Source organism: Diospyros lotus, chromosome 6, assembly GCF_014633365.1.
Source record: "Diospyros lotus cultivar Yz01 chromosome 6, ASM1463336v1, whole genome shotgun sequence".
Classification (NCBI taxonomy): domain Eukaryota; kingdom Viridiplantae; phylum Streptophyta; class Magnoliopsida; order Ericales; family Ebenaceae; genus Diospyros; species Diospyros lotus.
Genome location: NC_068343.1, coordinates 9,742,159 through 9,765,977, shown reverse-complemented (window position 1 = coordinate 9,765,977; position 23,819 = coordinate 9,742,159). Strand labels below are relative to the sequence as shown.

General features: G+C 36.4%; 3 protein-coding genes across 4 annotated transcripts; 2 read left to right on the top strand and 1 right to left on the bottom strand.

The window, feature by feature from the left end:
* The first annotated feature begins 85 nt into the window (after positions 1–85).
* On the top strand, positions 86–3,714 carry LOC127803260 (phosphopantetheine adenylyltransferase). 2 transcript variants are annotated; one of them, XM_052339361.1, is made up of 6 exons: positions 86–273; positions 361–435; positions 535–594; positions 2,775–2,869; positions 3,013–3,104; positions 3,210–3,714. In XM_052339361.1, exons 1-6 carry the CDS (start codon positions 154–156, stop codon positions 3,212–3,214), a joined length of 447 nt encoding a protein of 148 aa, XP_052195321.1. In that variant the 5' UTR covers positions 86–153; the 3' UTR covers positions 3,215–3,714. The 2 variants fall into 2 exon arrangements, with proteins under 2 accessions (XP_052195321.1, XP_052195320.1); XM_052339360.1 differs by having other exon boundaries at positions 89–273; positions 3,013–3,082.
* A 3,745-nt stretch (positions 3,715–7,459) lies between these two features.
* LOC127803259 (syntaxin-112) lies at positions 7,460–9,415 on the top strand. Its single transcript, XM_052339359.1, is given in 3 exon segments — positions 7,460–8,035; positions 8,121–8,397; positions 8,400–9,415. Coding segments are annotated over 2 exon segments (894 nt in total). The 5' UTR covers positions 7,460–8,035; positions 8,121–8,300; the 3' UTR covers positions 9,197–9,415.
* Positions 9,416–9,563: 148 nt separating this feature from the next.
* Positions 9,564–23,545, bottom strand: LOC127803258 (putative glucose-6-phosphate 1-epimerase). Its single transcript, XM_052339358.1, has 10 exons — positions 23,378–23,545; positions 23,091–23,225; positions 22,254–22,364; positions 21,873–21,924; positions 21,128–21,265; positions 15,529–15,627; positions 15,122–15,219; positions 10,274–10,381; positions 10,100–10,181; positions 9,564–9,847 (listed from the first exon to the last, which is right to left on the bottom strand). The coding sequence occupies exons 1-10, from the start codon at positions 23,455–23,457 to the stop codon at positions 9,782–9,784; spliced, it is 969 nt and encodes a 322-aa protein (XP_052195318.1). The 5' UTR covers positions 23,458–23,545; the 3' UTR covers positions 9,564–9,781.
* Positions 23,546–23,819: the final 274 nt, after the last annotated feature.

Genomic DNA, 23,819 nt, shown 5'->3' with positions numbered 1-23,819 from the left:
CGTCCTCGTGTTTTACGTGTCAAAATAAATAGAATAATTAAATCAAATAATATGTCAGCGTCCAATTAAAGCAAGCCATAAGAGAGTCAATATTATTAATAGAGCTTCAGATTCACCAGAATCACAACCCTTTCCCTTTTCTCTAACGGGTCAATGGCGAAATCGGAGGATTCAGCCCCAGATCCCAAGGTTTCCCCACCAAATACGTACGGAGCCGTTGTCATCGGAGGCACCTTCGACCGGTTGCACGACGGCCATCGCCGTTTCCTCAAGGTCTCTCTCTCATTTTCTCTCTCTACCCAGGACCGAAATTTTGTTTTACCTCTGTGAAATGTGACCCATTGGCCTGAGTTCATGTAGGCGGCGGCAGCAGATTTCGCAAGGGATCGCATTGTAGTTGGAGTCTGTGATGGACCTATGTTGACCAACAAGAAGGTAGACGCAGGAAATAGCTTAGGGTGAATTTTGGTATTATATGCTTCTTTACAGTTTAAATTTGGGTACTGATTTGATGCTTCTTGCCATCTTTTGAAGTATTCTGAGCTCATTCAGCCAATTGAAAGAAGAATGGAAAACGTGCAAGATTACATCAAGGTGTGTTGCCATTATATATGAGAAGGAATCCCTCCCTCATTTCCTATTTTCAGTTGCTGTGTTTATGGTTTGTTTGTTTAGCTGAGATGTATGTTGGGTTTGAAATTGTTATTCAATTCTCTTTTAATCTATTTCTAGAAAGAACAGAAGGGGATGTGGTATATATATATATTTATATTGCATGAAAATTGAAGAGAATATTGACTGGTATGAACGTGGCTAAGAGCATCTCCAATTTGGTGTCAAAATGCACTCCAACGAATACATCAATTTGGTGTTGGGCAGAAACTTCAATCACCAAATTTGCTTTTTGGTTTTATTTTCAATTTTGCCCCTCTTGCTATAACTTTAAACTAAATTATTCTCTTTATATCCTTTATTACTTTTATTATATTTGTATATTTTGATTAATAATTAAAAATATAAATTAAATTGTTATAAAAAATATATACCGATAGAAATATTTTATTAAGATATATAAAATGAGTATAATATTAAATATATTTTAAAATATTTAATATATATTATAAATACCATGTTAATATAAAATGAACTAACTTTGTTTATGTATATGAAAGTCTTTTATTTCAATAATTACTTAATAGAAAGAAAATATTCTTAATACAAAAACTCAATAATATAATAAAAAGTAATAAAATTTCCATTAACTTAAATTAAAAATACATGATGAAAATAGAAAAAAAAAGTTTAAAATAAAAAAACAACAACATGGCTTAAAAATAAAATGCTTTCTATACTTAATTCTAAACTACCATTTAAAAATTTGAAAGGTCATCCTAATTTCCTCCATAACCACCAAAATACTAGCCAAATGAATTTGACACTCCACTTCCTCCTTGAAATTGTTGCTCATGGGCCCCCTTTTCACAAATTCTCATTTGTTCACTTTGAATAGCATCACGTACCATTGGATTTTTTATGGAATCCGCATCCCTCTGAAAAATTTTATTCTCTTCACGTCGTTCTCGCAACTCTATTTTTTTGGCCTCATTTTGAGCTCGTAGCAGTTGGATTTCACAATTCCTTTGCATTAGAGCTTGCGTTTCTTGCATATATGTTTGGCTTTGCTTTAAACATATCCATAATTTGTTGATTTTCTTGTTTCATGGATCTAAAAAATTGCATCATCTTGTCACCTTATTTTTTTTTTTTTTTCATTTTTTCTTTCTTGTTCCCAATATGTCGCTCAATTGAATCATTCTTGTCATTAATATCATTATTTTTCTCTTGACTTTCGAAATCCGCATTTAAATCAAAACAAAATGACGATACTCTTTCAGACTGTGATGCTCCAGAATCTGATTGTGACGCTTCTTTGCCTTCATTTCTCTTTCGACAGCCTAGAGTTTGTGTGCTAAACATATTAGAATATTTCTCAATATCTTTAAGCAGTGGTCACACGTGCTCAAATTTGAATCCTTTACTATAATTTGGATCTTGTGCTAGTAGGGCTTTAGCTTGAATTAACTGAACAATGCAACCAAAAATTGAAGTTGTCAAAAATGAGATCGAAATAGGAGTAAAATAAATTTCATAAAACATTTATAACTCAAATTTAGAAAATACTTACGATATCTTGTTCCGAAGCACCACTTGGATGCAAATTTTTAATTTGTCGAATGCATCCTCTCAACTTGCTAATTGCTACATTGATTACTTGCATTCGCGATGTTAGAGATCTTCTAGGTCAAACCCGAGTAATATGCACTGCTAATGCCTTGTGATATTCAGTCTCTATGCAAGATCAAAATTGAATACTAGATTGGTTTGTACCTATAATTGGATTTTGAGAAACATCAAGATATACATGGCATAGGAGTTGGTCTTCCTCATTTGAATATGAAGTGCTTTGTAGAGACATTTTTGTGAAAATATTTATCTAGTGGCAGGAATTGAAAAAGAGAGATATTTAGAGACATTTTGATAAAGAATGAGCCATTCTTTATAGATTAAGTAATTTTTTATAGAATATTCTTTAAAGATGTCTTTTACACCAATTTGGTGTTGAGGAATTTGGTGTAAACTACTAGTTGACACCAAAATTGTGTCAAATTTGGTGCCCAACATTGGAGATGCTCTAAAAGAACATTGATCATCAAACTATCATTTGGTTTAGTGACGGCATCAATATTTCCTTTTTCCGGCAAATGTTTCTTCAGTCTATCAAGCCGCAGTTGCTAGTGCAAGTTGAGCCTATTACAGACCCTTATGGTCCTTCAATCGTTGATGAGAATTTGGAGGCTATTGTTGTCAGGTTGTTTCCTAACAAACTCTTAATGCTTTGTTTCTTTCCTTTGGGTGGTGATGCAGTGTAGAGTTTTATTTTTTGTGTGTGTCCATCTTTGCATTCTTTCTGTATTTTTTTAATAGTTTACCTGATCGAATTTGTTGGTATAGCAAGGAGACTTTACCAGGTGGACTTTCGGTCAATAAAAGGAGAGCGGAGAGAGGCCTTTCACAGCTAAAGGTTTGTCTTCTGGCTGATACGTGTATGTGTCTTTTTTAACCATGAAATTTTCTGAGGAACTTTTGTAGGGGAACCAAACTGCTTATAATCACAAAGATAGTCCCTCATTACCAATTCTCTGGTGCAGATTGAAGTTGTAGATCTGGTTTCTGAAGAGTCTACAGGTGATAAGTTGAGCTCCACCACATTGAGGAGGCTTGAAGCTGAGAAGCTCCAGGACCTTCCACTGTGATAGCGATATAAATATTGGACTCTTGACAAAATTCAGAAGTGGCGGTGTTTATTGTAAGGGGTTGCTGCTTCTGTATTATATGAGGAGAAAGAAAGAGGTCCGTAGCTGTAAGATGGTGCAATTAGTGAGAAAGTGTTACATGCCCAACTGGAATGAAGCATTTCCACATGACAGCTCCTTGAGTTTTCAGCACAAGGAATTGGAAATAAAAGCATACATATTTTTCAGCTTAATTTGTTGTCTCCTACTAAGGGATCATTATAGTTAGCGAGCTTTACATGTCTACTTTATTATCTGTTCTCATTTTCCTTAATTTGCCTGTGTTCTCTAATCTGTCTGATTTAAATGGTCAACTAAATGTCAGTATCATAAATTCTAGCAAAATTGATTTTTTCCCCAAGCATTTTGCCAATACATCGATTATTTTGTTTGGGGTTAATTTTTCATACTATTTACTACTTGTATCCATTTACCCTTCATGCCCCCTCTACCCCTGTTAAAGAAAGGGCTAAATTACCAATAAATACCGAACTTCCTGTGTTTTCAAATTTAGACTCACCTGTTATTTATTTATTTTTTCAATGAGGAGATCGAAACTTATTATTTAGTTTCAATTGTAGACTACCATTTTCTGCTGTTATTATTTACCATTTATTGCTGACGTGGGAAGGGCTTGGAGCCTACAATTTGGACTGGTGGCAAGAAATTTACCCATTGATCAAAATTGTGTGTGTTTTGCCACCTCATTATTTGCTTAGGTGGTAAGTTCTTGCCACCTCGTGGACCAAATCATCTAACATAGCTTGCCATCTCAGCTATTAATGGTAAATAATAATGACTATAAATGGTAGTCTACCATTGAAACTAAATAATAAGTTAGATGTCCCTATTGAAAAAATTAAAAGCTGAGTCTAGTTTTGTCTAGTCATGAATCAATTTATGTAACTTTTCTTTTGGTGTATTAATCTCACATTTTCTTGCTTACTCTCATGATCTCATCATAATTCTTTCCTCTGGTTCCAACATAAAGCATCATCTAAACCATATATGATGTTACTTGTAAGAAAAATGTAGTTGAGTAAATTGTTTTTAGAAAAAAAAAAAAAATGCAGTGGTTTTTGAGTACAGGCACTGTGTGCTGGAGGGTTTTTCGTGTTTCTTATTTCATCTTTAATATTTAAGGAGCCTAATTTGGCAACTTTTTGGTGAATTTGTGCCCATGCTCGCATGAGAGTTCACATTTTTAATTTGTATTTCTTTTGTTGTCATAAATGAAAAAGCATAATTCTTGCTGTGGTTATGACATTGTTAAATCAACTAAAGGAGTACAAAACCATCACCTGTGCCAAGGTAAGAGCTGTATCAGTTCCCTTTATGGTTAAGGTTACTTTTTGACACTAGTGCTGTCTTCTGACTATTCTCATGACATCAAATGAGGTAGCTAGCTGACATTAGAAATGCATAGCAACAGTTTGAGAAGGGAGATGTTTCAGAGTGGTAGTCATAGTTTGGTTCAAATGCCTGCTGAGTTATATCTGTGCCATTGCAACAGCTGCATGGATCTTGTTTTTTTCATTTATTACCAATTCCCATAATATTAGGTGGTGTTCTCTTTGTGTTTCAGTTTTATATTTTGAGTTTTGAATTCATTTTGAGTTTGTGTTTTGAGTGTCTGTTTTAAGATTTTTGAAAATGAGTTCTTTTTGTCATTTTGAAAAACTATTTCTCAAAACAAAAAACTAGAAAACGCGTTTACTTTGAAATTTTAAAAACGATTTCTTTTTTATTATTATGATATTTTATTTAATGAATTTAATTTAAAATAAATTATAAACATTTATTAGTAAATTATAAATTTAATTCAAATATTTTAAATTATAAAATAAAATTTAAATAAAATAAAAAAAAAAAATTAACAATCTTAAAAATATCATTAAAAAAATTAATACAAACAAAACATATCACATATTCAATTTAATATTTAAATAAAATAAAACAAAAAAAATAAATAACAAAAAAAAAAAAAAACCAGAGAAGTGCAACCCATCTTCTTTCGTCTTCCATCTAGGGTTATGTGTAGCCCATCTTCCGCCGTCGCCACTTCTTCCTTTCACCGTCTACTGCCCCTATTTCTCCTCATCATCATGGTCGATCGCACCATCTCCTTCCTCACCCATCATCGTGGCGGCCAACTTTCTCATCATCATTGATTGCCCCATCTCTTCCTCAACTAGTTGGCTATGGTAGTTAATGGCAAGCGAGGAGGAGTCGATGATAGTGGTGGCAGGCGAAGAGGAGTCGATGATAGTGATGGCGGGCAAAAAAGAGTCGACGACAATGGTGGCGGGCGAGAAGCAGTCGGTGACAATGGTGGAAAATGAAGGAGAAGAGAGGAGATGAGAGAGAGAGAGAGAGAGAGAGAGAGAGTTGCCTTGCGAGTGCGAGAATGGGTTTGGGGGTCGGTTGGGGGAGTGGGGGGGGGGGGGGGAAGGTTCCGTGTTTTCGGATTGTTTTCTGTTTTCAGTGAGTTTTCACTAAAAACACCCGTTTTGGGTTTCCTTTGTAAAAAATTTAGTTGTTTTTAAAACACGTTTTTGAAAATAATAAATAGAACATGTTTTCAGTGTTTTGAAAAATTAAAAACAGAAAACGGTCCTAAAACGCCAAAGAGAACAAGCCCTTAGCGTTCCTTTCTTTCTTCGTTTGTGCAACTTATGGGTGGACTTATCCTGGAAATAATGCTAATGTTAACTACAGGACAGTATTGTTAAGGAAAATATATTCATTCCGAGAGATGCAGCGAACAGGATTGTTGCTGTGTGAGTCATGGATGTTAATTTATTTATCAATATTATTCTTCCTTATTTTTGGTCCTTGGAGACAATAACTGTAAGACTGTGAAAGCTGTGAAACTTTGTAATCTGCAGTTAATTGTGCCGTCCCATTGAGGTTTAATGACTTTAGAATCTACATTCCAATTGTCAAGTAGAGTGATAATTTCTGCAGTCTTTGCAACTGAGTGAAGTTCTCTTGCCTTGGTTCATGGATTGTGCCCGTAATGTTCAGTCATAAACCATTTCTGACTGAATGACAGTAAAATTCTGTAAGGAATGTTTCAGGTTGGTTTGTTTCTCATATTTAGGGCTCCAGTTCTCATTGTTGTCTTGTTAAGCAGGAAAAAGAATAAAGACAGAAAAGAGAATCAAGTATGGAACAGATTATCGGTCTTAAATGGCAGAGATAATGCATTCATGTGACTGGCCTAAGCAAAACAAGCTACTAAAAATTTGTGTTTATGAAAATGATTGGTGATCATCCAATAGTTATTGAACCTCTTTTAGCAGTTTCTTTTGGTTCAGGATTAGTATTTCTTTTGGTTCAGTTGCTATATTGGAGCTGCTGTCCTTTCAAAGTTTGCCATGCTTAGAGATGTAAATGGGGTTTCAATTAATCCTATTTATATATATATATATATATATCTTATTTTTACTTTAAATAAGGTCCAGCGACCGCCCATCTCCATCTTTGGCCCTGCCTGCATGTTGAAGAATGCAAGCTCTATCATTCTGTGCAAGTAAGTGATAAATGTTGTATCGTGGTCTGACTGGACTGCACTACTTTATATTGCCTCAGTTCTGTTCTATTCTGTTGATTTTCTTTTAACCTTAAAGAAGATTTCAACGAAATAGGTGGTCCCTTCATCAAGCAAGGATGGATGGATGCTTTTTTCAGTTCTTTTAAACTACACGTCCTATTGTATTTCGATTACTGAGGGAGGTTGACTCAGTATTATAAAGTGAATTTTATTTAACTACATTGTTTATTTTTTATATTAACTATTTCTTTGTTGTGTAAGTATATAGAAGGGTAGGGGTTATCCATGGATGGAATGTGGGTGGTTGGTTTAACAGTACGTGTAATTTTAATATAATCTTTCAAGTACTAGAGATAATTATTATAATTTTTGAATTGTGAAGAATATGCTATGCTTTGTGTTGTTTATACTAAAACTTCTTGTGGTGATGTGTGGTATATTTTCACATTCTTCAAGAAAGATTTATTTGAGTTAAAATAAATTATACGTCCCAAAGTTTAATTAAAATAGATAATATTTCTCTCTCACACACTTTTTTAAAAATTATAGTAAATATTATTTTTACATTAAATTTCTTAATGATCATTCCAAGTGAAGAAGTGAAGGTATTGTAAATTTTAAAACGTCGAATATACATATGTATTATAATTTAGTAAAATATTAGAGGATGCAAAGTAAAATTTATCTTTGTTTTTATAAAATAAAACCAGTCAAAAAATTCATTCTAATGAAAATCAAGCAATCAATTGAGTGTGTTTCAAATCTCCCACTCAAAATTTGAAACAATGCTGGCTGGCTGGCTGGGTGCCACGTCCTTGTAGTCGTTTTCCGTTATAAAACCCGCCGACTTCAGCGGCGAAAGAAATTTTAAGTTTAACGGCTACTAGAGGATGAACACAAAGTTTGAAATATTTGAATCCGACGAGTCGCATCTCTTAGCCATTTCTTTAACTGCCTGAAGCAGAGTTTCTTTCTTATCCCCAAAACTCCGTTTCCGGCGCCGATCATTCATCATCTTCACAACCCAGAACCAGAAGCAGATAAAGAAAGTTGTCAAAGAATTCCCCACTTTTCACAATCTGATTTTGCCTTTTGATTCTCATTAACCATCTCCGCGAGTTTCAAGGTCAGGCCATTGCTTCTTCCTTTACCTTTCTTGAATTCTTGACGTTCTCTTTACACTTTTTACTCTTTGATTTTGGACTTCTCAGCAGTAAACTTCAAGGAAAACCAGAAGAACCCAACCCAAGAATCGGGCCTTCAATTTCATTCTCCAGTAAAGGGTACACTAGTTTCACAAAATTTCTATCTTCCCATACACATAGCTTACCAGTTTTATTTGATTGTTTTCGAGTTATTTGCAGGTGGGGCATACAGAGGCTTTTCCAAAGATGAATGATCTGATGACAAAGTCCTTTCTAAGTTATGTGGAATTGAAGAAACAGTCTGGGGTCGATCCCGAGTCCGAGAAGGACATAGAGAAAGGCCAACTCAGCCACGGGATGAGGCAACCCTGTCTCATTTCTTCCAAGAAGTCGATGCCATCAAGTCTGAAATGGAGGGGATCACTAGTCTCCTCTCTGATCTTCAAAACCTAAATGAAGAGACAAAGTCCACTCACAGTGCTAAGGTTCTTTGCGGGCTAAGAGATAGGATGGATTCAGATATGGTCGCTGTGCTTCGCAAGGCCAGGATTGTCAAGGCCAGGCTAGAAGTTATCGATAAATCAAATGCTGATAATCGTAGGGTATCTGTGGCATTTCGAGAAGGAAGCTCGGTTGATCGAACGAGGATTTCTATCACCAATGGCCTGAGAATGAAGCTCAAGGGCTTGATGATAGAATTTCACTCTTTGAGAGAGAGAATAGTGTCTGATCACAAAGAGTATCTGAGGATGAGATACTACAATGCAACCGGTGAGATACCAAATGAGGAAGTGATCGAAAAGATGATTTCAGGAAATGGGAAAGTTGAAGTACTTGAGAAGAGGACAGAGCTGAGTTTGGAGAATAAACAGAGGCATGAAGCTGTGATGGACATACAGAGGAGTTTGAATAATCTACATCAGGTTTTTCTTGATATGGCTGTTCTGGTGGAGACTCAAGGCGAAAAGATCGATGATATCGAGCAGAATGTGGCTAATGCAGGAAGCTTCGTCAGTGGTGGAACTAACAGTCTTTTCCATGCCCAGCAGATGAAGAAGAAGCGCAAGAAGTGGGTGTATTGGGTTTGGGCTGCGGTGATGATCATATTGCTGGTATGCTTAGTTGCAATGTTGTCTTCTTGAAATGAATGGCAATGGAATGGTTTTTAGATTATCTTTTTGGGGATTGTAGTTTCAAGTTTGGTCGTCCCTCCCATAGCGAGCTTCTCTGAGCTCACGAATTCGTACTGCTAACTCTTTCAACAACTGTTTCATTTCAATTTTGATTCATCTTTGAGGGCATTTCTAAAAATATTGTGAAATGCTTAGCAAAAATAGATTTCACCATGCTATCTCTTTCTGCTGCTAAATACATGTTTCTGCAATGGATCCTCATATGATTTTACACACGGAGATTTAGGTAGTCATTGCAGTTGGGTTCATAGATAATTAGGAGCCACACACACAACCTAACTTAGTGTTATCAAATGGTGGAAAACTGCCACCAGCATTATTCTCAATATAATTAGTGTTGTTTTTATAACCATTAACTAATTATTACCATAATTCTTACATAAATACACAGCCGTGCATTTCTTTAACAAAAAAGCACAATATTATTAGAACCGGCAACTACACTTGCATTGTCACCAACTCCTCGAAGAATAGGGGGTCACAAACGAGAGATGAAAGGGAAAATCCTATACTTGCTTTGGAGGTTGGGCTACTTCAGGCAATAGATAGATGCTGAGTGGCAGTCCAAGACTGTTCAGGCTGTAGCTCGACCTTACTAATCTGCGATGAACATAGGAAACACATCATCAGCATCTTCAGATAAATTTATGGACAAGATTTTACGCACTAGATAAAGCCTCTGAAAACTGTTTGATCAACAAAATGACCACTAGGCTTAGATGGCAGATGAGATAAGGAAGAAGCCATATGATATGACTCACTTATGAAGTATCCAGCAAAAATCTACTGATTGTACTTTATACATAGATGCATTAGGATATGGCAAGGAGTATCATTAGTCAAGTCCAGTACCTTAGCATTTTCAACACAAACGAAGTCTTTGTAGCATGCTTCCATCTGCAGATGTGGGTTCCACAGGACAGCATCTGTCCAACTGCATGAACAAGAAGGATATAAATCCTAATAGGTAAATGCAGAAAATTACGCCAATAGAAAGAGGTCGTATAAGGTTTCCCAATTACTTACTTTTGATTTCGGATGGATATCTTATCTCCCAAACCATTGTCAAGGAGTAACTCGTTAGGGGCTTCAAGATAAAGGCAATCTACAAATCCAGGAAAAGTAACCACTTCCCTGATTTGCAAAGACCAACAGTTAGGAGCAAGTATATAACACTTGGAAAAGTGCAATAATAACAGTTTGCTACAAAATATAGTTTAAAAAATTTAATGATTTCAGCAAAATCCTAAAATGGCTCATGTAATTCTCATGTTTTCACAATTATCTTGAAGACAGAATGTGCTTGGATGCAGCATTTCATTATCATGCATTGCATTGATGCATAAGCATTCCAATAGCATGGAAATAAATGTGCTCAGATGCAGTATTTCAGTAAAATGCATTGTATTGCAGCATATAGCACTCCAGTAGCTTGTATTTGCATGCTAATTACTATGTTTTCATGATACTAATAAAAGTGGAATACAAAAAAGCGCAATGTTAGGGAATGAATAAAAAATCAATTCTTTAAGAGTAGGAAAAAGCGCAATTCTTTCATGGGTCAGAAAGATGTGTGTCCAACCAATAAAAAATCAAACACATGAGATATTTGTGAGAAATGTTAGGGAATGAATCAAGTGATAAAAAAAAAAAAAAAAAAAATGGGAACAAAACTGCACACACACACAACAAAATTTACGTAGCTCAGCAAGGAATGCCGATGTCTATGGACACACTAGGTGTTTTTCACATATGCATGAGGTACACTGCTGTGCTAACTGCATCTACCCAAAATGCTTTTGGCAATCCAGAGTGTATTCTCATGCTCCTTGCTCACTCGTTCAAGGTTCTGTTCATTTGCTCAACGACACTGTTTTGTTCTAGTGTTCTAGGAACCGTTGTGATCATTCTGATCTTGTTTTCTGAACAAAATGACTTGAACTCTTGGTTGTCGTACTCCCCGCCATTGTCCAACCTCAGACACTTGATTTTTAGACTAGTCTGATTCTCAACTTCAGCCTTCCACCTTTTAAAAGTAGCAAACACATCAGATTTATTTTTCAGAAAATAAACCCATACTTTCCTGGTGGAATCGTCAAATGAAGGTGATATAATAGTGTCTCCAAGGGAATTCAAGGGGCTGGTCCCCATACATCTATATGCACCAATTCCAATTTTTCTGTGTTTGATGTCCTTCTGACCTTTGAGAAACTAACTCTTTTCTACTCCCCATAGATGCAGTCTTCACATACACTGATATCAATAGACTCTAAGCTTGGCAATTTCCCCTTTAATACTAATAGCTTCATTCCCACTCATGTGCCCAAGCTCTCAGTGCCACAGCGTCAAATCACCACAGTCAGTCTCTACTACTATGTCCTTCCTTTCTATAGTCGTGTACAGAGTTCCCACCTTACTGCCTCGTGCCACAACCATATTTCCCTCTGTTATCTTCCATGATTTACTTTCGAATACTGTTGTGTATCCATCATTGTCAATTTGACTCATGAAGATCAGATTCCTCTTGAGGCGTGGAATGTATCTGACATTCTGCAATTTCCATTGCATTCCGTGGGCAGTCTTTATGTGAACTTCACCCTTCCCCTCAATGTCCAAAGGTTCATTATCTGCAGGGTAGACCTTTTCGTACTTCCCAACAACAAAGTTATGTAATAACTCTTCGCATGGAGTAGAGTGAAACAACACACCTAAATCCTGATACCAGGATTCAATAGGACTGTCTACCACACAGCAAATTAGGGCATCGACAACTTCTTCAGAGGTTATATTTGCTGACTCATTATCTTGGTGTTGATTTCTTCTTTTCTTCTTCTTGGGAGCCTTACATTGACTCATGAAGTGGCCCTTCTTATCGCAATTCCAGCAAGTGATATCTTTGCAATTCTGAGACTGACCCTTTCCCTTTGACTTCGATATGTCATGGCCCTGTTTCTGATCTCAATGTCCAAAGGCTCATTATTTGCAAGATAGACCTTTCCGAACTTCCCAACAACATAGTCATGCAATAACTCTTTGCATGGAGTAGAGTGAAATGACACGCCTGAGTCCAAAATCTAGGATTCAATAGGACTGTCCACGCAACAAATTAGGGCATCAACAACTTCTTCAGAGGTTATATTTGCTGACTCGTTATCTTGGTGTTGATTCTTCTTTTTCTTCTTCTTCTGAGCCTTACACTGACTCATTTAGTGGCCCTTATCGCAATTCTGGCAAGTGATATCGTTGCGATTCTTAGAGTGACCCTTTCCCTTTAACTTTGATCTGCCATGGCCCTGATTTTGATCTCATTGATCTCTCCTTCCTCTGCTTTCGGTACCCAAATCAGAACTCGAAGATTCACTTGACTCTTTTCTGCGAATGTCCTCACTAAGAATCAAATCTTGAACATCATCTAGCCTCAACTTGGTACTTTCTGACGAACTGCTCACTGCAATCACCATTGTAGACCAACTTTCTGGTAGGGACAATAATAGAACCAGTGCTTTGACTTCATCATCGAACGTGATCTCCACCAAACTCAATTGTGTTATAATCATGTTAAACTCGTTGATGTAATATGTAACTGATGCACCTTCTCCCATCCTCAGATTGAATAATCGATGCATCAAGTAAATTATGTTTGAGGCAGATGGCTTTTCGTACATATTTGATAACGTCTTCATCAAATCTGTTGTGGTCTTCTCGTTAATGATGTTGAACGTTGTGTACCATACCAATGTCAACCAAATCACGCCAAATGCCTAGAGATCTAACATATTCCAATCCTCTAGCTTCATCCCCTCTGTCTTCTTGCCCAACAATGGTTCGTACAACTTCTTTTGGTACAAATAATCTTTTATTTGCATCTTCCAAAACTCAAAGTCTCTACCATTGAATTTTTTTCTCTGCTAATGAGGCTCTGATACTAGTTGTTAGGGAACAAATCAAGTGATTAAAAAAAAAACTGGAACAACATTGCACGCGCACACACACACAAGACAAAATTTACGTGATTTGGCAAAGAATGCCTATGTCAGCTGCACGCACTAGATGTTTTTCACAATTTTGAGAATATTACAATTACAAGAATTATGCCCACATATTTATAGACGAAAACTAGGGCAAAATAAAACTCCTAATTCAAACAGGATTCCTAATCTATTTAGCCCTTGATCCCTGCCCGCTGACTGGGCAGCAGGACCCCCATGCCAGCTCTGCTTAGGTGTCATAAATCGAATTAAGCTCCACATCTCCAACAAGACATACTATCTGATGTTTTAAAGTACCATAGGTTGGCACTTGTCCTCATATTCATAAAATAATTTACATAGGAGATCACATTATTGTGCCGGATTGTAAGGTGGTTGTTGATCACATTATGTCAAAAACATCCTGAACAAACCTATGAACAGAATAATATTTAAGCTACATCCTCAATAGTTTCTTGGTAAAGAAGGCCAAATGTACCAAAAAATGCCAATATAGTCTTGATGTTCTGATTTATTCTAAAGTTTTAATTTTATCGATTCACCTGCTAATCTTTTAAACCTATTACAATGTTGTGCTGCCATTTACTCTCCATTCAAGCCCCAAATATTAGCCATGTGAGAGCTCATAAATTTTTATTGCCAGTATGGCAATTAAGTGAATGGTCTAACAAATAAACAAAAGATGTGGCATGAGAAAAAAAAGGAACGAAAGGGAAATAGGGAACCCCACACCGGTTATGAAAGAAGGGGGTTGAGCTATCTTTTCTCTATTCCTTTACTTTTCTCTCACCATATCATTGTTTTGACATAGCATTATTTGTTTCTTCAAAAACAAAATGAGGGGAAAAACAAGAAAAAGAAAGAAACGCATGAATTCCAGAAAGAAATAAACAAAAAGTACCTTTTCCCAAGGGATTGTGTGAGGATAGTATCAAATTCTTTTTTGGCAAGGCCTTGATTATACTCTTCTAGAACTAGGCTCTGCCAGGGTTTTGCAGGAGGCTCAAAGAATGTGCCCGTGGTTAACCAACACATATAAGCTATGCTTGTACTAAGGTGCTTCTAAAACCTAGCATCATAGACTTGTACAATACCATCCCCTACAAAGTAAATCTCAGTGCCCAAAACTTGGTAGGAGACTAGGAGTAAGGGGGCGTACACATGTGGTGCTTGGGAAAAGTAACAATGGGAGTGGCAAAGGGAGGCTAGTTTGGCGGGAATGGCAGCAAGGGTTTAGAGGACCAGGTAGGCAGCGAGGAATGATTGAGCCATTTGCTATTGAGATGCTGATCCGGAAACTGCATGTACCACCACTGATGGCATTGTGCTTTGGAGGCTTCTTGACATTTGGTGGTGGCAGTGCTGGTGCAGGTGGTTGAGTAGAGATGTCAATGCTCAAGTAATAAATATAATTTTTTTGTAAAATCTTACAATGATTTGCTTCAAACACCAATATATTGTCAAAAAAATGGGATCACTCAACACTTTGCCTCAATCATCAATGGTGGAATCCTCCCTGTTATGGTTTAGCAGCCAATGGTCTGTGACGACCCAGTTCCTCTAACCTTCCCTGTTCCCCTCTTTTTTTTCACTGGTTCTTTTTTCCTTTTTCCTCATGCCACACTATCTATTTAATTGCCACGTATCCACTTATTTTTGATATGAGCAATAAAAACACGCTCTCATGTGACTAACATCAGGGGCTTGATTTTAACAAATGGCAACATAGCATTGTAATAGGTTTGAAATTTTAGGCAGTGAATTGATAAAATTAGAACTTCAAAAGAAATCTGAACATCAGACCAATGTACAGCATGTTTTGGATCATTTGACAGGTAAACAATTACCATTTCTCTGACAAGAGTTGCATGATTTTAAGATATACCTTTCCTCCTTTCCCTCAATTGGATTTTTAGGATCTGGGTCTTTGTTCATTGTTCTGCAACCTTTTAAACCTCTCACAGATGCCCCTGTTACAGAAGCCTGCATGACAGCAATAGACCCATACCAATAAAATTCTGCAAAAAGTTTTTAGAACATTTAACTGAATTAAGTTGTGCATAATTATATTTTAAAGATTAAAATGTCGAAAAAGAACATAGTGGATATTTCCAGATTATATCTTAATAGAATGAAAATCTGCAACTAAACCTTTTAGTTCAGAGATTGAAAATCTAAATTTTATTACTTACTAGCTGACCCCACAATCACATAGTGGGATAAAGGCTTAGTATTTTGTTGATATAATAGTTGGTAAATGGATTTTCCAAGCATGGAATAAAGACAACTTACTCGGAAGTATGTGTGCAGAGCAGTAGTAAATGAAAATGGCTTGTTATCAGTATTTGTAACCACTAGTTCCGTAGAAAGACTCTTTTCATCAAGACTGACCTGTAAAAAGAAGTGAAAGATAGAACTATGAGTCATACACTAAGCAATGAAAGGCTCCATGAGGATATCTAAATTATAATGTGAACAAATGACGAACCAATGATGAAGGGAACTTACTCGAGTACCAAACAAAGCTACTCAAGTAGTATCAGAATTTAAGAGTCTACTCGAGTAAACAACAAACATTACTTGATTAAATGGAAGCTGTACTTTATTTCTGCGACTATGAGAGATATATATACACATGACTATACAAAATATCTCCTGAAATATAGGAACATTATCTCCTGAAAAATAGGAAAATCTATCTCCTAAAGTATAGATACAGATTTACAGGATTGAATTTTAAACTGTTGGAGTTTCTGTTGTTATCTTAATTGCCTTATCTCCTTATCTCTTAACAGCCTTATCACTTCATCCCTTAAATTTCTTTCATCTCTTCTATCCTCTTATTTTTTGCCATAAGGGAGAAAACCGGGAATTCCTTTTAATATTTCCGACACTCCCCCTTAAGCTGGTGAATAGATATCAATCATTCCCAATTTGCTCACACACAAATCATTCCTTATCTCTTAACAGCCTTATCACTTCATCCCTTAAATTTCTTTCATCTCTTCTATCATCTTATTTTTTGCCATAAGGGAGAAAACCTGGGAATTCCTTTTAATATTTCCGACACTCCCCCTTAAGCTGGTGAATAGATATCAATCATTCTCAATTTACTCACACACAAATCAAAACTTGGTTTAGACAAAGCCTTTGTAAGAACATCTACTTCTCGAGACTTGGTAGAGACATAGAAAAGAGTGATAACCCCAATTTCTATTTCAAACTTGATAAAATTTCTGTCAATTCTCACATGCTTCATCCTGTCATGTTAAGCTGGGTTGTGGACTATACTTATTACTGATTTACTATCACTAAACAGCTCCATAGGACCAGTTACAGGTAGATTTAAATTAGACATCAACCTCTGTATCTAGATAAGTTCACACATTCCTTGTGCTATGGTTCTGTATTCAGCTTCTACACTATTGTGGACTACTACAGATTGCTTTTTACTTCTCCAGGTAATTAGATTCCCCCCAAACTTTAGTGTAATATCTAGTTATAGACTTGCTATCTTCATAGCTCTTGCTCAATCTGCATATGAGTACCCAATTATATCCATGTCCTTTGTTTTCTTGAATAGTAACCCTTTACCTACATATCTCAAAATTTGTTTCACTGCATCCAAGTGTCTTTTAGTGGGAGCATGCATAAACTAACTAACAATACTCGCACTAAAAGCAATGTCAGGTCTAGTTAGAGACAAATAGATTAGTTTGCCTACAAAATGCTGATATCTATTCCGATCCACTGGTGGACTCCTCAACTACTTTCTGCTTCCAATTTCATTCCAAGGGTGTTCTAGCTGGTCTACACCCAAGCTTGCCTATTTCTTTAACTAGATCTAGGGTGTATTTTCTTTATAAAATAAAGATTCCTCTTCTACTTCTTGCAATTTTCATGCCTAGGAAATATTTGAGGGCTCTTAGATCTTTCACTTTGAAAATGGCCTGCAGTTTCTTCTTGAGATTCTCAATTTCTAGTTCATCATCCCCTGTAATTAACATAACATCGGCATAAACAATAAGAATTGATTGTTTTCCAAACTTGCTTCTTTTCACAAATAGAGTGTAATCCGCTTGCCCTTGTTTATAGCTGCATTGTTTCATTACAGTATTAAACCAAGTGAACCATGCCTTGGAGATTGTTTTAAGCCTTAAAGAGACTTTTTAAGTTTACATACCTTGACAAAACCTTCCTGAACCTCAAATCTAGGTAGAGACTTCATATACACCTCCTCCTCTAATGCGCCATTCAAGAATGCATTTTTGATATTTAGCTAGTGTAATTTCCAATCCAAATTTGCAGCAATAGACAACAACACTCTAATAGAATTCAACTTTGCCACTGGGGTGAATGTCTCCTCATAGTCAATCACATATGTTTGAGTGAAACCTTGTGCCACAAACCTTTGCTTTGTACCTTTCAACTGTGCTATTTGGTTTGTACTTAACCGTGAAAATCCATTTGCTACTAATTGCCTTTTTTCCTTTAGGCAATTGTATAATTTCCCGAGTTTCATTATCATTTAGTGCTCTTATCTCTTCTAAGATAGCCTCCTTCCATTTAGGGTCTTGGAGAGCCCCATGAATATCTTTTGGCACTCGAATTGCATCAACTTTAGTAATAAACGCCCAGAAATCTCTTGATAACTTGTAATATGTAAGATAGTTTGAAATTGGATGCTTAGTACAAGTTCTTACCTTTTTCCTTATAGCAATTGGAAGATCCAAACCATCTACTCCATCATCATTTTCAACACAAGTCGCTGCCGCCTCCTCTTCCTCCTTTTGAGAATTCGTTATAGGAGAATCTTCCATCAGCTCGGATTCATAACTCTGTTTGGGAGCTCGTGGTCTCCTAGAGTATACCAAGACTGGTTTCAGATCTATGTACAACTCTCCCCCTTGACCTAAGACTCGAGTGGAGGAAGTAGTAGTAGGCTCAATTTGAGGCAACTCCTTGGGTAAGGTTACAGGTACAGAAATAGTTGGATTCCAATGTTTGTCTCATTGATTATCATGCTCCCCATGGAGAGAAACTTTGGGATAGAAGGCTTGATGTTCATCAAAGGAAACATCACATGAGACAAAAATTTTGAGAGATGTTTTCCAAATCAGAATACATCTCCCTTACAGCATCCCAGATAGCTTTTGAAGTTTGATAAAAGAGGTACAATCGCCCAATCTTTGGCTCAATTGAATTGATGAGCCATGCCATTGAAAGTAAAGTAAGATCACTACGGGGTAAACAACGTAGTTCAAAAATTTTGAACCTTATCTTGATTTTAGTGATTGGATCAACGTCGAAATCAAATCATTCACATACAAAATAAAATAAATCTAACATTTAGATTTTCGAGTCGTTTGCGGATCCGAGCCATTTAAGCGTCTGGCCTCTAACTCATGATACACGGCACGCGTCCGTTGGTGAGGAGAGTGGAATGGGAGTGCTAGCTCATTCTCCGTTTCACGGCTTGTGTATGGACGGAAAGAACCTCCTCATTTCGAATTGATGCGGAAAGGAAACAGGGGAGAGTGAATGGCAATTTTTCAACTATTGAAAAATACAAAAAAAACATTCGTTAATTTAGGCAACCCATAAAGAGATATTTATAGAAGAGCAAAGCCTCCCAGGGTTTCTTAAACCCTAATGGATACGGGGCAGCCCATTTATCCTAGTCTAACTAGTAATTAATTAAATGGCCTAAATTTAATAATAAGTTTAAATAAAATATTTGGTCCAAATCTAATTTGGCTCAAATATAATATTTAATTTAATATTTAACTCAAATCTAATTTAGCTCAAATATTAATTTAATCCCAAATATTTTATTTCCTATTTGTCACTCCAACAAATAGAAAATTATTAAATTAGAAATTCCTTTCTAATTTAATCAATTGTCATTTTAGGAAATTCTTTGCTCTACGACGACCTCTCGTCATATCGACGTTATTACATCCATTTGTTCTTTTTTCGTGAGAACCTACGACGGCACAACTTTTTGCCAAAGTGTCCCACTTAAGCATACGTCCGCTCTCTTGGTTTAAGCCAGGAACCATACCTTTTGCATATGACTTATTAGGCTTCTGAATATGTTGGCAATGTGTCGGTATGAACACATAAGACAAGATTGGCCTCTAACAATGTGTCATGCCTACCTAATTATTCAGAAGGATTCATAATCCGTAAACAATCTTTCACGAGCATGGTTACCGTATAATTCGATCATCTCATCAATGTATCTTCTGTGATCTCAAGTTTGGCGATGTGTTGCTTGATTACGATCACATGAGTTTTCTTTGATCATCCGAATATCCCCACTTAATAGAAAGTGAATCAATAACTCCTTATTGATCTCTTTCACCATGACCATGGATTTAAAGTGAATATCCATCGAATGCGCCTTAGATACATCATCCTCGATCAAGTGATAGATGAGTCTCATCTTGGTTACGCACTCATCTCCATAAGCCTCATGATATGCCCAACGATCGCCCACGTGCAGCCTTTGTTTAAGGCCCATTGAAATGATGTCAAAGCATACTGATCTTCTTATGAGATGATCGTGACAACCTCGGGTCCAAGGATTTACACCCATTTCGTATGAGAATTCCAACAAGATATAATTAAAATGGATTCTCATGGTGAGTCATGTCCAATGACATGTTATCTAACATTGGTCAGCTATGTACTTGTCTAGGCATCCCCATACCTATGGGTGTGAGACCTCTATTGCTATCACATAGCAAAAACATAGTACATATAAGTTTTACCGCAATTGTTAATGTCCATTCTTGATATTGCTACGACTTGGGACATTTAATGATATCTAGAAACTATGATGAATCATCACACATCTTTATAAATTAATCACAATATACATCATATGAACTTCTATCTAATTTCATCAAGTCATTACAATAATAATAAGAAATTAATAGAACGACTTATTGTGAAATTGAATAACTCCTTATTTAATAATAAATATGATTGCAATTGTCAGTGTATAACATGCAATCTACACTAACAGCCATTACGATAGAATTCTCTGCCTCCCAAGTGCTATAAGTTGTTGAATCTGCTTTAGGCATAGCTGTTGCTCCTGTCAAGTATCCCATCTTGCCTCTGCCCTTGATCACCAGTAAAATAGATTGGTACCATTCTCGAAAGGTACTTCCATTCGGCCTATGTAAAGTGATTTGGACCGAGAAATTTTCTAAGTGAGAGGGAACAAAAGATGATTGAAGGTTTGAAACAGTTGGAACCATAGAAGATTCACTATAGATGAATTTGGCATCGAGCTTGCCATTGATCATCACTAATTGCCAGTGGAACGTCCGGCTTTGATACCATGAACAAATTATGAACCAAAGATGAAGGGAACTTACTCGAGTACCAAACAAAGTTACTCAAGTAGTATCAAAATTTAAGAGAGTCTACTTGAGTAAATAACAAACATTACTTGATTAAATGGAAGTTGTACTTTATTTTTGCGACTATGAGAGATATATATAGATACAGATTTATAGATTTGAATTAGGAATTTTAAACTGCTGGAGTTGTTGTTACCATAATTGCCTTATCTCCTTATCTCCTAACAGCCTTATCACTTCATCCCTTAAATTTCTCTCATCTCTTTTATCCTCTTATTTTTGGCCATAAGAGAGAAAACCAGGAATTCCTTTAATGATATGCATACAACAAAAAGATAAACGAACTTTATGGTGCAGAAAATACGAGTCACAAAGACATTTGCCAAAGCTCTCTCAAAATGATGAATCATGAAACTGCATTAACTTGTAGGTTTAATTGATCAGATGACATATCGTTAACATCTCCTTATGGAATAAATTTTTCTATGTGTATAGGAAATGAATCAATAGCTAACCTTATATATAGCTTGAAAGCTGAAATCCCACATAGAATGACTGTAAGGACTATCCTTCAGCTCTAGAGTAACAACTGGCTTTCCTTCCAGGTCTTGAGAATCAACAAAAGACCAGTTCACGTTCCTTGCAAATCCATGCTGTAAAACACAAGTAGTTCCAATATCAAAATCAATTTAAACAACACACAACTGGTAAAATCTATTAGTACTCAGTGGGTCTTGTATGCCATGATGTGGACAAGAAACTGAAGACAACATTACTTTTCAGCATTGATACTCTTTATGGTCTACCATAAACAAGATGGATTTTTAGAGTCAATAGGTTGGATCCAGTGGCAGCAACAGACCCACTTTTTGGTAAAGGATCCACGTGATAGGCCTATCTTGTCAAGTTTCACTTGCCAAAGCTAGATTCAGGTTTGAGAGTATTGATAATGCCTATCTCACTATTTCCTATTCAACTGGCTAGCACATTCAAGATGAAAACAAATGCAAAAAGTGGATAAATGAAAGGCCAGATTCAGGTTTGCCTAGAGGAAAAAGAAAAAAGAAGAAGCCAGATTCAGGTTTAAACATATTGATAATGCCTATCCAACTATTTCCTACTCAACTGGCTAGCACATTCAAGATGTGGACAAATGCAAAAAGTGCAGAAATGAAAAGATGTGCACAAATGCAAAAAGTGCAGAAATGAAAAGCCGTTGGAGTTCTCTTGTAGTTATATGAATAATGAAGAGAGACATACCTGCTGCATTAGGCCAGGTCCAAACTGTGGGAAACAATGTGGAACACCTCCACTATCACGATAGAGACACATGCATGCATACAGTCAGTATACCAAGCGAACCAAACTCCAGCAAAGAACAGGATCTAAAGTACATGCTTTAAATTAAAGAACACAGAATTTTCAGATCTATAAAACTAGTCGCATCTGAATAAATTATTTGCATCTTGATCCCACCAAAGTAAGGCTTGTAGAATCTATATTACTGAGTGGGAACAACTTCCACTATTGAAATAGATGGCATTACATTAATCAGTATGCATTTCTCAAACAAGTTATCTAATTGGAGAAAACTAGTAAGGAAGGTAACAAATTTAATTTTGGATGGTGGCAGGAAACAACCTGATTGGTTTCTGCCCATTAAATACAGCATCTGGACGAACAAAAAGGAGATCTTTATTGGAAACTTTCCAAGATGTAATGCAACCTCCAAATAAATATAATTCAGCCTCACTGCAACCAAGACCCAGAATTAGACATGGATTATATTCTAGGGTCTTACTGGGACTTTTACCAATTAATTTTCATGTGCAATATAAATTGTTTCAATTGTTTTATTTTTATCATGCAAGAGTTAGTTCATGATTGCAATCCCTCATTCATGAACAAATTAAGAACAAAGTTGAAATTTGCCACTTAATGGCAGCAAAAGCCTTTTTAATATAAAATAATCTAGCAGTTGCATTATAAGAAAAACTTGGAGACAGGAACAACATGGCTGTTCTGGAGATAAGGCAATGAATAGAAAGCTAGAATTCATGTAGCCAACCCCGAATAGTGTGATAAAAGCTCCGTTTGTTGTGGTTGACATGTTGTACAAAACATCATGGCTTCACTAGTCCATCCGAATTCGATTGAACAAAGTAGAAGTGAGCAATGTAAAGGAATTAGGATTGCTCAACACGTGAAAGACCATCATCTAATTTCAAGGGACTATCATTCAAGAACTTGAAAGACACAAACACAAAATTAGCACTCTCCATTGCAAAGGACACAGGGCAAAATGATTTCCACGAAGAACAGAAACCAATTCACCATTCAAAATAGGATTTCCTTAAAACTTAATTAGAATAGATAGCCTCTTCTATTATCACGATCCACGGAACTTCCGCAATTAAACACACAAATAGGTGCATGCCCATAATCTAGGAACAAATGAGGCAAGAAATTAGTATGTACCTGCCACGAGGCGAAGTGAGGACGACTTTTTGCAAATTCCCCTCCCCTTGTGTAAGTCGCACTCCGAGACCAGAAGAAGTCTCTTTCTTCAAACTCGCAAAAGCCATTACCGATTGTTTTCTGCAACAGCCAAAACTACGAACAAAAAAAAAGATAGTCAGTCGCCATCGCGGTTAGCAAAATTGCATTAGATATGGTTAGGAATCAGAAATATTCAACTGGTTAAAGATTTGTCTGAAATTTGACTAGGTAATCAGAGGATCGATGGAGAGAGCATCGGAACTCACCGATTGATTCGCCGAATGTCCGAAGGTGAAGATTTGACAGCAGGGACAGACCATTTCATGGACACTCTCGCCATCTCCATGATTGATTGGTGGTGGGAAGTGGGAACCACACTAGCAATGCCTGCCCAACACTCCTTCGGTTTACTGCCGCCAATCTGTTAAATATAGCTTTGGATATCTCGCGATCTTTGATATATCCTCTTCCAAATTCGGATATTCTTTTTGCTTGATTATTTTACAATAACAGGCGCATTTTACATGAACAAGCCTTTTACGGGTCTAATGACATCTTATTAGACTCCTATAATAATGGATAATGTTATACGGACGGTTATACAGACGAACACAGCGACAAATGCATTGGCAAATTCAGGTTAAATTATAAGTTAATCCTCACCAAAAATTACAAGGATACCCTGGACAGATTTTCAGCCTCGCCCAA